At 35.1% G+C, this 15,595-nt stretch overlaps 1 protein-coding gene across 10 annotated transcripts in view; it reads right to left on the reverse strand.

Moving 5' to 3' along the window:
• The window catches only part of OSBPL1A (oxysterol binding protein like 1A), a 241,083-nt gene that overhangs the window by 123,463 nt on the left and 102,025 nt on the right, over window positions 1-15,595 (reverse strand). For 9 of the 10 annotated variants that reach the window (XM_034643241.1, XM_034643244.1, XM_034643243.1 and 6 more), the window contains 3 exons: window positions 15,392-15,490; window positions 14,117-14,239; window positions 8,316-8,397 (listed from right to left, as the gene is read on the reverse strand). In XM_034643241.1, the coding sequence (XP_034499132.1) occupies window positions 8,316-8,397; window positions 14,117-14,239; window positions 15,392-15,490 (304 nt within the window). The remainder of the gene's footprint in view (window positions 1-8,315; window positions 8,398-14,116; window positions 14,240-15,391; window positions 15,491-15,595) is intronic. The other variant, XM_034643247.1, reaches the window with a different exon arrangement.

Consider the following 15,595-nt stretch of genomic DNA (forward strand, 5'->3'; position numbering starts at 1 on the left):
CAGCTGATTAATATTTCCTTTCATGATATTCTATGCTAGGTAAGTAATTTTATTCAAAAGCCAAGTGCTAAAAAGAGCTAAAAATAATACTGTAGTTGACATGATGGCTAACCCATCTAAAGGTGGCATTAACTCAACTTTCTCTAGTGCTGATTGGATAAATGTCTGACATGGAATGGGTCTTTTCACTCCTATGAACGTGACCCTCTGGGTTCCAGTATCTTTTAGAATTTAAATTGGGAACAAAGAAATGGTAATATCACCACCTTCCCCCGGTTCCCTAAGGAAATCATAATCCATTTACCCGTTACAAAAAATAAACAAAAACTCACAACACCCAAAACAAAAACCAGAATGCTGACAAGAGAAAGCTGCAAAATGCACACACATCATTTAAAAAAGAAATAAAATGTCATATCCTGTCCAGATTAATGCTAGAGAAATCCTCTTAGTTCAAATAGTTTTGGACTTCATGTTAATTATATATTAAGATCCTTTAAATGTGTCCCTTCAATCAAATAAAAATATATTAAGAAAGCTTTTCATCTAAAAATAACTTAAAAGAAGAGACACAAATATATACCACCCTCTGGCTTTTAAATAATCTTGATTCATTTAAAACAGGGTTCTTAAAACATGGTAAACAAGGTCAATAAGCAAAAGCAATCAAATCCAAATGCCAGCAATTTGCAATTATCAGGCCATAAAACAGTGGGTCTCTTCAAGAAACAAACATTTTCAAATGGGAAGTGCAAGGAAAATAAAATCTACCAAGACCATGTTACAAATTAGTCATTATTTCTAGGTGATAAAATTGTAACTTTTGTCCTTCACTCTTTTAATTTTCCACGATTTCCATAGGAATGTGACTTATATTAGCAAAGAAAAGTCCTTTTCTTGGAAAAATTATTTCTCAAAACTCGTAAGGCAAAAGGGGTCAACAAAAGGAAAAGGTCAGAGTGAATGAAGGTCTGAACAACCTTTCATTTACATCTGGATATAAATACCAAATGTCATTTTATCATATTTTTTCTTTTTATGGAATACAGTTTCCTAGTGTTAGCTATTCTTAGTAACACCCAAACAATTGAAAACTACTATATCCTAAAATAAATTTGATTTTACATACTTTTTCATTTTGAATCTTCGATACACATTGTGAAGACTTATTCTTTACTTAGTTGCTAAATAGCAAAAAAGAATACCATATGCCAGATGCCACAGGACTTAAATAGTACCTCAACAGATGTCTCACACAGAGCTGTGGATTGAGTATGGTGAAGGGATGCACAAAAAAATCAGGCACAGCCTCTGCCTTCCATAAATGCTCTGGGTAATCTAGTAATTTTCCACTTTCATGGCACAAATGGTAAGATGGGAGCACAGTCATTCATGGATATATTTCTTTTATTAAATACCATCAATGGTTAATCATCTACAATTTTGTATGTTTTAGATATTTAAGACTTTATATACTTGATTAGCATAAAACATTAAATGTCAAAATAAATCTTTATGAACTTCAAGATTTTAAATAAAACAGGTTCTGTAGCCATTTAAAAGATACTCCAAGAAATATATATTGACTTTTAAGAATCCATATTTGAGAGTGTGTCAAATTCTTTTGTCCAAAACAGAGTCAAAGTTACCTAATTTCTCTGACAGTCTGGTGTTCAAGCGAGATTCTGAAATTCACACTAACTCGCACAGGAGGTCTGCATAAGAACTGATCCCCTAGCGCCAGGGCCGCGCATCAGGGGCCAGTTGGTTCAGAGTGGCATGCTTCGTATATGATGATGTTTGCATATTGTTATATAAAAGAAATAAGACCGCTAGCTTCTAGAAAAGTTACCAACCCGGAATCACTGCAAATATATCTTAGCCAATTAATATTTAGAGACTGGGTTGTAATGAACAAACATAAAAAGGCCAGTATGTAACCATATTTGGCCTATTACAAGAATCAGACACTTAATTTTGAGGAAAAATGTCATTTTTTTTTACTAAAAATATTTTTGAACTCAGGAAAGATGCTAGAAGATCTTATGCAAAAAGCTTAACTTTAGAGACATATAAAAAGCTCACAATCTGTCGTTTTCATGATAACACTGTACAATTTTTAACTGGTTATGTTTTAAAACTATTGGGGAAATACTTATTTCTTATGTTAGCAAACTAAACCTAATACAGATGACCTCAATTGTTCTCCTAATATGGAAGAAATCCACATTCATTAGCTGACATTTAAGACACTCTATAAACTGAATCAGTTTCAGCCAGACTGTTTTCCTGGAAATACTTGTTTTCCTAGAAATATTCTTTTACTTTACTGCCTCCAAACCTTTGTTCAAGATGTTTCCTCTTCCCCGAACATTGGAAATAATAATTATTCATATTCAGAAGTTTCTCCATTTAAACCTTTTTCGTTCAAGGCCAAGTTCAAATGCCATCCTCTTCATGAAGCCTTAAGTATTTTTTTTGGTGAAGAAAAAACAGCAGTGCATCTGACTATGTACGTAAGAGACATGATCTAACCTGCATGCAAAGAGACATTTTAGAAATGGACTTTCACACCTAATTGGAATTATATAAACGCCTCACGAAAATCAGTACTCTCTCCTCAAAAAAGGAGAAAAAGATATCTGCATATAAAAATCAACTGATTTTCTAAAAACTTTTACATAGAACTGTAATTTGATAAAAAGAGAGGTCCCTATAGAAGAATATAAATTTTTGTTGTTCAAATTAAGATGACTAGCATGAACACAATCACCCACTAAACAAGTACTACTAAATCATTCTGTCTCTACCCACATAACCTGCACTAGCTGCAAGGGAGAATATAAAGTTCAAAACGCTGTGTGTTAAATGAGTTATAGCATGAGTTAAATGAAAATAAAAAGCTATCAAGGATGTTATAAGATGTAGGCAGCAAAACAAATTATGCATTTAAAAAATGTTAAATATTCAGAGAAAGGAATAACCATTATGGGGTGGAGTAATGGAGTCAAGTCTGAGAAGAGGTGAGATTTGAGTTGGAACCTGAAGAACAACATTTTATTGCAAAATATAATGTGCAATAAAGCAAAGATACCTAAAATATTTGTAATTATTTTCAGATAGTATAGAAACCATTAGTCCTGAGAAGATCATATCAGAACTGTCATCAAGGGGAACTCCAGAAAGGCGAGCAGCTCTGTGTCCACCTCTGACTACGTGGCCGCCATGTGGCAGGTTCGGTGCTGACTTGTGCATTCTATCTACTAACTTGACAAAACAAATTTAGTAGTTATCTGAGTTCAAAAGAAGTGAGTTACAAATTTACAAGCTAGATAAGTAGGTCATTCATTTCATTCACTCAAAACATACAGAGTTGACCCCTGAACAACATGGGAGTTAGGGCACTGACCCCTCGCAGTTAAAAATCCATATACAATCTTTGACTCCTCTGAAACTTAACTACTAAGGGCCTACTGTTGACTGGAAGCCTTACAATAACATAAATATTCAATTAACACATTTCATATGCTGTATCATAGAGTGTATTCTTACAATAAAACAAGCTAGAGAAAAGTGTTAAGAAAATCATAAGAAACAAATTACATTCACAGTACTGTGCTGTATTAAAAAAAAAAAAAAGTCACATGTAAGTGGACCCATGCAGTTCAAACCCGTGCTGTTCAAGTATCAACTGTATATATGTCAAGTGCCCATATGTGTCATGCACTGTTAAGGTGCTGAAGACAATTGGCAAATAAAACAAATTCCTGCCTTGATGGAGTTTATATTCTAATAGGAGAGGCTGACTATCAACTACAATGCATATTTAGCAAGTTTGATAAGTGACAGAAAAAAAAAAGCAAGGTAGGGGAATAGCAAGTGTTGAGGGGAGTTGCAAGTTTGGACAGGATGATGTTATTAGTAAGGGTCCTGAGAGGAAATCGCTGGCAAACTGAAAGGGCACCTGAAAACTTCTTTAAAAAAGATGAGACACAAAGGGTGGGGGTAAGTGAACTAACAGACCAGCATGAAGGACAGTTGCCACCCTGGAACAGAGAGGCAAAAGGAAAGGACAGTGTTGTGAAGACCGGCAGGAGCTAAAGTCACAGGTGAGGGGCCTTCAGCCAGGAGCTGTTACACCCCATGCAGCCCAGGGAGGGGCTCCTTCCAGGGAGGGAAGAAAATGCCTGACTGCTCTCACGCCTTCCACCAATCCCGTGACAGGGTCTCCCTTTTGCTGAGTCCAATCAGAAGTCTGAGGGCAAGGAAGGCCCAGTAATGAAGTCTGTAGTCTACTGCCAGAAGGTTCTGTTTGAGTGAAGACCTGGGCAGGTGAGGATGTGAGTACCCTGGAGAAAAGTCTTCCTGGCAGAGGGCCAGCATGGCCCAGGCTGAGGCAGGAGTATGTCCAGCCTCTCTGAGGGGCAGCCAGATGGCCAGGGAGGCTGGAAGACAAGCAAGCAGGGGTAACTAGGAGATGAGGAGAGAGAGGCCAAAAAGGACTAAAAGAGTTTGTGGGTCATTAGAAGGACTTTGTTTTTCATTCTTAGTGAGATAACCTGGAATCTACTGGACGTTTTGAGCAAAGAACATTATACGATGGCGTTTTAGAAGGGTCGCTGGGGCAGGGACTGGAGGGGCAAGGGCAGAATCTGAGGGGCCAGTTAGGAGGCTGTTTCAACACTGTGTGAAAGACAATGATGGTGACAAGAGTGAAGGAGGCAGGAAGTGTGTTTACTCAAAGCCAAGATTTTTGAGCAGAGTTTTAAGTAGGTTGAACAGAAGTGCTCTTCCTTTAAGATTATTTTTTCTTTTCGATAACTGAAATCATTCTAATTTCTTTACTAGGGATTCACTATCTACATTTAGTAACTTGCAATGAAGTGTATGCAATAAAGTTGGCATATAAAGTATATCTTTTTTAAAAAGGTAATTTAGCAATGAATCAATAGGCACACAAATATTAATATGCTTTTATCCACAAATTCCACTTCCAAGAATTCTATGGTAATAAAGTGATGTGATCAAATTTAAATGTACAATACAGCATTAGTCAAAAACTGATTACTACATATGGGTAAATTTAGGGTTTTATGGAAGAACAGACTACTGGCCTTCAGGAAATCTTCAAAAAGTTTTATTAGTTTGGGTGATTTTGTTTTTGTGATCATGCTCTTGATAAAGATAAAATAGTAGAGGTTTTAGTACTACATTCACTGAACCTTGAAGGATATGTTGCCAATACCAGATACATAAATTCTGGCATTCATCCAGACAGAAATTAGGTGTAAGGAAATAAAGTACTATTTCAATGGTGGACATTTTGGACCAAAACATAGAATGAATACAGATGGTCCCTGACTTATAGTGGCTTGACTTAGGACTTTCTGACTGAATGACAGATACTATGAATGCAAAACACATTCGATAGAAACCATACTTCAAATTCTGAATGTTGATCTTTGTCTGGGTTAGCAATATGCAGTATGATAATCTCTTGTGATGTGGGGCAGCAGCAGGGGCCACAGCTCCCAGTCAGCCACACCATCACCAGAGTAAACCATTGATACACTTAAAACCGTTCTGTACTCAGATACCCATTCTGTTTTCATTTTCAGCATTGTCATAACACTTGAATATAAAGCAGGCTTTGGGGGTGCCTGGGTGGCTTAGTTGGTCAAGTGTCGGATTCTTGGTTCGCCTTAGGTCATTATCTCAGGGTCATGGGATTGAGCCCTGCATCCAGCTCTGTGCTCAGCAAGGAGTCTGCTTAGGGTTATCTCTCCCTTTCCCTCTCCCTCCCACTCTGTTCCTCCCCCACACTTGTGCTTGAAGGCAAGCACATGCTTGTGCACTCTCTAAAATAAATAAATAAATATTTTTAAAAAAACAGGCTTTGTATCAGATTATTTTGCCCAACTGCTGGCTAATGGAAGTGTTGTGATCGTGTTTAAGGTAGGCTAGGCTAAGTTATGACGTTCAGTAGGTCAGGTATGTTAAATGCATTTTCGATTTACGAGATTTTCAATTTACAATGGGCTTACCAGGACATAACCCCCTTATTAAGTTGAGGAAGATCTGTAATTATAAATAAACTGGAAAATGTGTATGTGATTGGGCTCTGACAGTTCTTAAATGCCAGGATAAAAAGTTTATATTTAATTCTATAGTTTCAAACTCCCATGAAACATTGTTTTCCAATGGGGAAAAAGTTTTATGATCAAAAAAGTACTACTCTAAAATTAATCTGGCAGCAATAATGCAGTATTGTCACAGAATCTGAGTTGTAAGAGTTCCTACAAGGCTCTGGACTCCCTTCAGGGATGGAACGCAGGGGGTCTCAAAGGCAGAGACCACAGAAGAGGCTCTTGCTGTGACCTGGATTTGACGGGACACAGAGCCAAACTAGTATGCAAAAGCTGGAATAAGACCTAACGGAGGACAGTCTTAAAGTTCACATAATTTTGTATTAAAATGTAAGACAACTAACAATCACAACCACAAGGTCTGGATTCTGTCCACAAACATTTTAGTTCTCCATTATGAGAAGTTATTGGCAAACTATGTAGACAGTTCGGAGCAGGATGTGTATTTATCAGCTACTATCTATCAGCAATAAAACACCTGGTGCGAGATCACTCTGCACAATCCCTTGGCATTAAGGTAACTCAGTTACCTTCAACTCTTTAATTCCACTCGTGAAATCATCTTAACCCCACTTACTATTTATGTAATATGCAGATTTATCTATCTACACCCATCTTGCAGCAAATAATGTTTACAATTGTGTATAAATCTTCTGAATTTCATTATAAATATATGAAATAGCATTGTCAGATCATCAGACATCTCACAGTTTCCCAGATGGCACTGTCTGAAATATATCTTTTGTTATACTGAATATTACACATATCTCTAGAAACGCAAATGAGGCATACTATCATTATGAGTGACATGTCATACAGATAATCTGAACCAAGAGATCTCAAAGTTTAAGAAAAAAACAACTTAATTTGGTTGTAGTTCTGATGTAATTTCTTTCTTTGGTCCACGTTAAAGGAATTAATCCTTATATTTCATCTAACTCTGGACATTTCCTACATTTTTTAAATATCATTAGCATCTCTTCCTACTTTTCACAGTTCTTGAAGATGGTGTTTTAAAGTCAGAGTTACATAACTATAAATATATTAAAAACCACTGAAGGGTACACTTCACATGGGTACATTTTAGACTGAATTATATCTAATGAAGCTACTCTTATTTAAAAAGACCACTGAGGATGAAGAGTGCTAAGTAATATAATATTCCAGCCCACAATAATCAAAATGAATTAATTGCTGTCCTTCTCAAAGCTATCATCACTAATACAAATAAATGTTTATGGACCTGACATAAAGGGATGTCCAAGGACCATCTGGACAGACACAAAATATCTGTGTTCAATTTATTCTAATATTAGCATTTCTTTGCATTCCCTAGGCATATATAAACTAAAGTGAGAAGTCCATAGAGGGAAACTAGTTCGTCATTAAAACTGATAAACTCAGACAACTGAATCAATTAAATTTCAGTGAAGTTATTTATAAACCCATCATAGCTGAACTCTAAAGCAATGGTGAGAAGTCTGAAGTCTAAGAAACATAGTTTTTAATTTACAAAGTAATACTTTTTTCTTGATATGTAATTTTTGTATTGAATTTTTGATTTTGTATTGTAATTTTGACTTTTGGAATAGTCAACTCTTGATGATTCATAACCAGTGGAGACTGAAGACATAAAAAGTTACTACTGAAAGATAGATTAACCATTAGACATTCAAGGTCACATAGACATTCATAGAATCATAAAAGTCTAAGACCTGAGAATAATCAACCCCTTCATTTACAGATGGGGAAACTGAGACTCAGAGAAGTTAAATGTACTATTCAAAGTAACAACTGGTAACTGGCAGAACAAGGATTCAAACCCAAGACAGTTTAAAATTAAAGTCTTCTGGGATGCATAAGTAGGAGTCTCAATACGTAGCCAAAACGAATTTATAGCCCCAAAATGTTGACTTTTTTCCCTTTTTTCTTTAAAGAATAAAATATTAATCTACAAACCAAGCCTCCTCCATGAGTAGAAATTTGAAATAGCTTTTTTAAAATTTCAAAATAGTCTTATCAAACATAATTTTGAATTCAAAACTGAATATTATCTAACATGTATAGCAAACAAAATTACAAAGGAGCAACATCTAGGATAATGTGTTGTGTTAAACAGTGGGTGTTATTTGGTAGTTTGCCCCCCAACTTTTTTTTTTTTTTTTTTACCTTTAGCCATGTCACACTCCTTAATCATTTTCAGAAAGGTGGAAATTTCCCTATCTAGTTTCTGTTGGCATGTCTGTGCTTTCTGGGAAAACAAAAACAAAAAGCAAAATCAGAACTTATTAATAAAGAATTTTTACAGTACATATGGTTTACTGTTTCTATCAAAACTTTAAGTTCATATGTGGATATACAATAATTACGATACACTCTTAACAGAGAGAAAAAGATGAGAGAAAATTTCCTTAGAAATTGAATACTGCATTTAATCACATACAGATTTAAAAAAATCTTTCTAAATTTTAAATACATTCAGCATTTGTCATGTCGACAATATGCAATTGCATTCACTGCTTCTAAGAACTCATTATACCTTAAACATCTGAGTTAGATTTTTCCCGATTTATCCTTTTTGTAGACTTGATTAAATTCATCGAAGAATTATAAAATGCATTCCTTAAGAATATATTTTAAAAACTGTTTTTGTGAAAAAAAAATCTAGATGGTAGTAATGTTTACAAACCACAGCTGATTTTCATTCAGCCATCTAAGTCCACATAAGCAGATCAGTAAGGACATTTTCTTAGTAAATCAAAGCTTACAAAAATAAGATAAAGTCAATTATGGGAAGCATTCTTCTTGCACTTTGAAACTTCTACATTTTTAGATCCCTAAAAGCAAAACAGTTTTATGACACAAGTTCCACTCATCTTAGTCAAGATCTAGAAGTCCAAAATGAAAAGTCACATTGATTATATTAACAATGTAATTTTGATGTTGGTTTTATTTATAGTTATTCTTTCAAGAGGTAGGAAAAATAAGCAAGAAAATTATCATTGTAAAGTCAGTTGGTTATGGCAATGAGAAATGTTTATTCTGAGAACCCTGAGTTTGTTCATATTAGAATCACATTGCTGTAGGTAGAGTAATATATTTATCCTTATGAATACCCCACTTTGTACTCCTAATCCCAACTGGCTCATCACTAAACATTTTTGCTCTTCCTAAACCAGTCCTACATGACAAAGGGACACAGGTAGGCAGCCTTTTCTCCTTTTTCACCTTATAAAATTTTTAGTGCTTATGAAGCTCAGCTCAACCACAGCAGAATTATTCATGGTACAACTTAGTGACAGGCAACGTTCTCTTTAAAATCTACATTACTCTGTGTTGAGAGCTCTAACGACATAAAAATATAATTCATTTTTTTTTTGGAAGAGGGAAAATACCTACACTACACAATTTAAAACACCACAGAAAAGGAAATGGGGTGCTGGATCACTTTTTCAGACACAGCCCATAAATACCAACTGAAACATGCACTGCAACCAAATGTATCACTCATAATTTATTAACAGAAAATTGTCATTTCTCCTCTACACACGGTTAATACTCCTGCCCACGTAAAAGTCAATGCTACTGTTTTCTCTCTTCTTTCTATGGTAAAAGTTAGCTGGATGCGTAAAAGCAAAGCCCTGGCTTCATCTGCAGACTGGGAATTTGTAATGAACAGGATAGAGTTCCTGGAGTAATAAAGACGAGAACATTCTCCATAACATTACCCTCTAATACTTGAATCCTATTCATCTTCCCCTAGCATACCTACCTGACTGACAGTTACTAAAAAGAGCCTCCCTGTTTGAGGATTTGTTTTAATAAAAGGTACATATTAGGTCAGCTGGAGAAGATTTGACCTACACATTCTGTTTAATAATTAGGTATAACGTGTCTTCTGTTCTAAACAACTGGTGTGGGTTTGAAGGTTAAACGAACAGAAAGAGGTTATTAATACAAATAATATGTACGCATCCTCCAATTTGTTATAATTTCCCCTTAGCAGCTATCAGTTATATAAGGAAAACGTAAAAATCTATTTAGGAAGGGTAATGTTCAGGAGTTCTTTGTAGAGCCCAGCATGGTTTCCCATTCTTAACTTCCAGGCCATTCACCTTATGTCACTCATTCTTTTTAGGTTTTAATTTTTTTTTTATTCTACGTAAACAGGATCCCACTATGAGCAATGACCTAATACCCGAGCGTGGTGATATTTTAAACCCAAGTTATCTGGGTACAGAACTCAAGAACAGAGTGGTATCCACAGACTCAGGGCCCAGAGGGCAGGAGGCACCCAGGTGAGCTGCTGAGCACATTCACAATACAGGCCTCCTGCTCCTACTTCTTCCCACCCAGATATTGGCCATTTTAAGTTGATGTTAAGTCACTTTATTATCCCTGGCTTAGAAAAACAGCTCAAAAATGTATTATCAAGGGCTATGGAGTCGACTGAATAGGGTAGGGGAGAGGTCATATATTCCAGGTTATTTGCTACAGAGAATCCACATGAGGTTAATTAAGAACAGAAGCAGATTGTCTCTACTCAAGCAATTCAGAGGGACAAACTACTGATACAACATAGTGAGTGAAAGAAGACAGGTACCAATGAGCACATACAGTATAATTCCAATTACACTCAATTCCAGAACAGGGAAAACTGATACCAACTATAATGACAGAAAGCAGATCAGGGATTGTCTGCGATGGAGATGAAGTGCATTGCCTGGGAAGGGGCCCCAGGGAACTTTCCGAGGTGATAAAAACGTATCTTGAGAGAAGTTGTGGTTACAAACGGTATATACATTTGTCAGAACATGTCAAATTGAAGACATAAAATACATTCATTTTATTATACATAAACTTTTTAGAGAATATATTACAGAACCCTGATGACATTCCTCCTTGCAGAAAACAGCCAGGATTGCGAGTACTGTTGCCCCAGTGCTCACCTCCAAGGCTCCCTACCTCCAGCCAAATCCATCTCCCCTCAATCTAAGTCAATACATAGCACATTTGTTCTTCTTGGTACCTGGGGATCATTATGGCCCTGGCTCTGTAATCTTCTTAATGTGTTATTTTGCAACAGGTATTTACACAAAATTTTAAAAAATTAAATGAAAGGATACAGAGAGAAGAAGGCAATTCTCTCCCACATATCAGTCCTAAAGTCCCTGTTTTCCCCCTTTACCAGCCTCAAAGCAATAATTTCTGTTAATAATTTCTCATCTTGCCAGGGATGATATAAGCCTACACAAATGTGTGTGTATGACCCTGCCTTTTTTTTTCTCCCAGGTAGTAGCATATTAGATACATCATTTTATACCTTGCCCTTTTCACTTAACCATAAGTCTTAGATATATCAATATATATAAATCAGTCTCGTTCTTGTATTGATTGTACCAATCTGTATTTATCAGCCCTATGTTGATGTACATTCATCTTCCAGGATACTCATTTTAATTAGGCATCCTTTATGCTTAAGTCAGAAAGTATGATACCACTTTCTCATTAAAATTTAGCATCTGCTCATTAAATCCTTACAACACTGAGTTCAGATCCTATAGATTCGAGATATCAACAAATGAAACCCCCACTTTCCTTGTGCCACCCCAAATCTAAGAGCCTATCCCAGTTTTATCCCATAGTACATTCTACAATGATGGAAGCATTCTACACTGTACTGTCCAAAGTGGTAGCCACATGTGACTATTGAGCACTTGAACTGTGCTAAGTTAAAATGAGTTGAATTTTTAATTCTAAATTAAGTATAAATAGCTAAATCTAGTAGCTATCACATTGGACAGCATTTCTACACCAACACCGTGCTTGAATTTGTCTTGCCATTTTCATATTTGAAATATTTTCAAGTTGTCATTAAGGCCACAACCATAAGGCCGATATTTCTATGATATGTCTTACACTTTTCTCTCTGGAGACCTAACCTCAAGGCAGTGACGGAGAGATAAGAGAAAAACTGTTTTCAATTTTGGGGGGTCCTCATCTTGGGTGGAGATAAAACAAGACCAAAAACATCATATAACCTGGTCACTTTTTCAGTGGGGACATTTTCTCCCCCCAATGTCTTGTCCAAAACCGTGTTGAGGAAATAAGGTTAGTTTTATGTTGATTCAGATGGTTTTATAGTATTATAATCCCAGAGTTCCTAATTTCCTTTAAGAAGTCTATAAACATCTAGCATACATCTCATTTCACAAATAGGTCTCAGAATATCCTTACAATTTAAGAATCCAATGATCAAAGGCATCCTGGAGCCAATCTACCACAAGCTACAATTCAGCATACTAAACAGCTCATTTCAGATTTTAACCTATATTTAGACCAAACTTCAGGAGTTGAGATAGAGTCGAGATTTACAGAATTAGCAAATTTTGTTGGACAGAAATATGTTTATAACCTGTAAAACTTGAAAGTGCTAAACACTGCTGTAACTTTCCCCGACTTCAGGTTGCTATAAAAATCTAGAAGGCAAAAAACTTCATGGCTTTAAAGTTAACATAAGAGCATGATATTCAAGTGAATCAAAGGTACAGCTGAAGTTGATAACATGAAAAATTGAAAATTATGCCAAAGAAGAAACATTTTTTCAAGTTTCTTTTTTAGTGATATGCAAGTTAATATGCTTTTATTTTACCTGTAGCTTCCATTAAAAAGGTCTTAAAATTACCATAATCCTAGGAAAGATTGGTATGCTTTGTAAGTCCTTCCAGGTTTTATAATTTACCTTATTTTGAGGATAAATAGGAAAGGATTTCTTTTCACGTAGGGAATACTGACTGAAAGTTAAAATATTTAGCACAATTTTGGGTTTTTTTTTTCACTTGTTTAAAATGATTCTGGCCGTAGATATGTAAACATTCTTTATTTACCCAAACAGTTTTAATGTTATTTAGATGCTCTGGTAGATGTTATTTTTGCAAAGTTCATAGATCTGAAAATTGTGTTTATGGTCGTCACACTACATTAGGCGTTAATAAAAAAAACAAAAAAACAAAAAAAAAAACAAAGAAGTAGCACTAGTAAAGCGAATGTCAATAAATCCCGCAATGTCTTCAATGAAACACGGAAGAGCTCAAATTTTTAATGTTCCATTATAAAATAGGATTAGGGATCAAAAAAGCCAAAATCTCTTTCTGATTTAAGTTTACAGGTCCTTAAGTCAATAAAACTCCTTGGGTATTAGCAAACTTAACTTCATTAAAGTTGTTGATTTAGACACATTCAAATCTTGCAACCAATTCACTTAATTAAAAAAAAAAGATTTAAAAAAAAGATTAAATTTAGTAGGCAAATTGATATGTTCTGACATAATTATTTGGATTGAAACTCCATCATCCTTTTGTAGTTCCAATTCTTCCAAACCCAATTCCCACTTAAGGCACAGCCAGAAAACTAATGCCCAGAAAAAAAAAAAAAAATTTCATTTCGATAACACATGCTGATATTTCTCTATGGCTAAGACACGGATGTCACTTCAGATAAAGGCCTGTCCTTTTATTACTGATGTTTTATCTTACCTTTAATCAATGAAGTTACAGATCACAAGTCGTTTTCAATGAAATTACCAGCCAGGAAAGGTATTACTATGGTTGTTGCATTATTTAAACTCTGAAATATGCAGTGAAGTCATAAAGGGCAGCAAGTCAAGCTCTGCATGCTCCCCCTACTGGCAGCAGTTTTCAAACAGAATGACAATCTGATTACAGCAATGGAAAATTTTTAACCAAAAAAGATACGTATGGGCACAGGCTCGTATCGTTAGAGCATTACCTACAGAGACATTTGATAGTATCATCATAACAGACACTATAAATAGCATAAAATATTACTGGACAAAGAGCAATTCTATCTCCATTGTTGTCAGATTTCTTAACTTCAAAACCTCACATTTGAAAAAACAATTCTTGGTGACAGAGTTAGCTATAAAAGTCAGGTTTGGTTTTTCTATATACCTCTAAGGATTCCTTCAAGTCTACGGCTGAAATTGCATCTTCCTCTTCGTCATCAGTCAGCTGGTCCTGGGAACAGTAGTGAGTGCTATAAGCAGAATGATCTTCTATTGCTTCCAGCCAGTCCTGAAATAATCCAAGAATTTAAATAAAAGTGAAATGCATTTTTACTCAAAAGAGGTGATATGACAATGATTTAGAAAGCACAAAATTTACAAAAAGGAAATATCCTAGGCTCAAAAAAACAAAAGATACCCAAACCAACCAACAACAAAAGAATGATGCAGGTCTCCTGTCCGTGACATTTCTGGATAAAAAAATTTCCTAATTCTTTAAAAAGTATCATCTATAAGTTTACATATTCAATAATATTAAGACACACATTAAAAAGCTGAGTAACGGGTGGAAATTTTTTCACTTAGATTATCAACACTGTTGGATATGTTATTTGATACTAATATACCTAGAAATACAGTTTTACTAACTTGTAATCGAGTTATAAGAAAGCCAACAATTGCCTTGATGCTTTAGCTTTTATGAATGTTGTTAAAATATCAATGATTTCACAAAAAGAATATTTGCCCTAAAAATATGTGTTACTTCCTCCTCATTTCTTACAGCATCACTCAAGGTCAAATTTTACCACTTCATGATATGGTCAGAGAGTCAGGATTTAGATCGCTTAGGGTTCCTTGCAGGGCCAAAGTTAACCACTTGGGAAAACAGATTCTTTTAACCCCTTACATAATTTACAAAAAATAAGACAGGTCTACAAATACTCCTTTGATCTAAAGGAATATGGAGTTTCCATCAAATAACTGCGCTATGAATATCTGCCACATCAATCCCAATTTTCTTGCTTGCTGCTGTTGTTCAATTTACCACAAAGGAAGGCTGAGCTATACTGTAATAAATCAGAACACCTAAGCTGAAGCCAGGTTTTGTCACCTGTAAGCTGTGTGACCTTGAGAGAGCACTTCAATCTTACTGGCTTCAGTTTCTACACCTACAAATTAAGAGGCAGACTACATAATCATTCAGGATTTTTCTTTCCAAAAATGATTCACAAAATCAAAATAAAGATAATTATGAACAGAAAATACCTGCAGGTACATGTTGATAAAGATATTAATACATAAGCCAAATTTCAAGTTTCATATAATCACCCCCATTAAAAAGGTACAGTCAACAAGATTTTAGATGTTAATATTGAATCGATCTTATATTCTGTTTTTAAATGTTAAGTTTTATGAAAGATAAATGAATCCATAAAATTACCTCTCTTGACTGTTGAAGGCTATTCTTAGGAACCCTGAAGCCATGAATGGTGTCATCAAAGCATTTAATAAAGAAGAGGCAGCTATCAGTGGATTTTACCTTAGATATAAAGAAATCAGTAAACCAATATCATTCACGCACATAAAATGGGACATATATATATATATATATGAACAGTACATACAATACATAACCGTATTAATG

The sequence above is a fragment of the Ailuropoda melanoleuca genome, chromosome 14 (genome assembly GCF_002007445.2).
Source record: "Ailuropoda melanoleuca isolate Jingjing chromosome 14, ASM200744v2, whole genome shotgun sequence".
Lineage (NCBI taxonomy): Eukaryota > Metazoa > Chordata > Mammalia > Carnivora > Ursidae > Ailuropoda > Ailuropoda melanoleuca.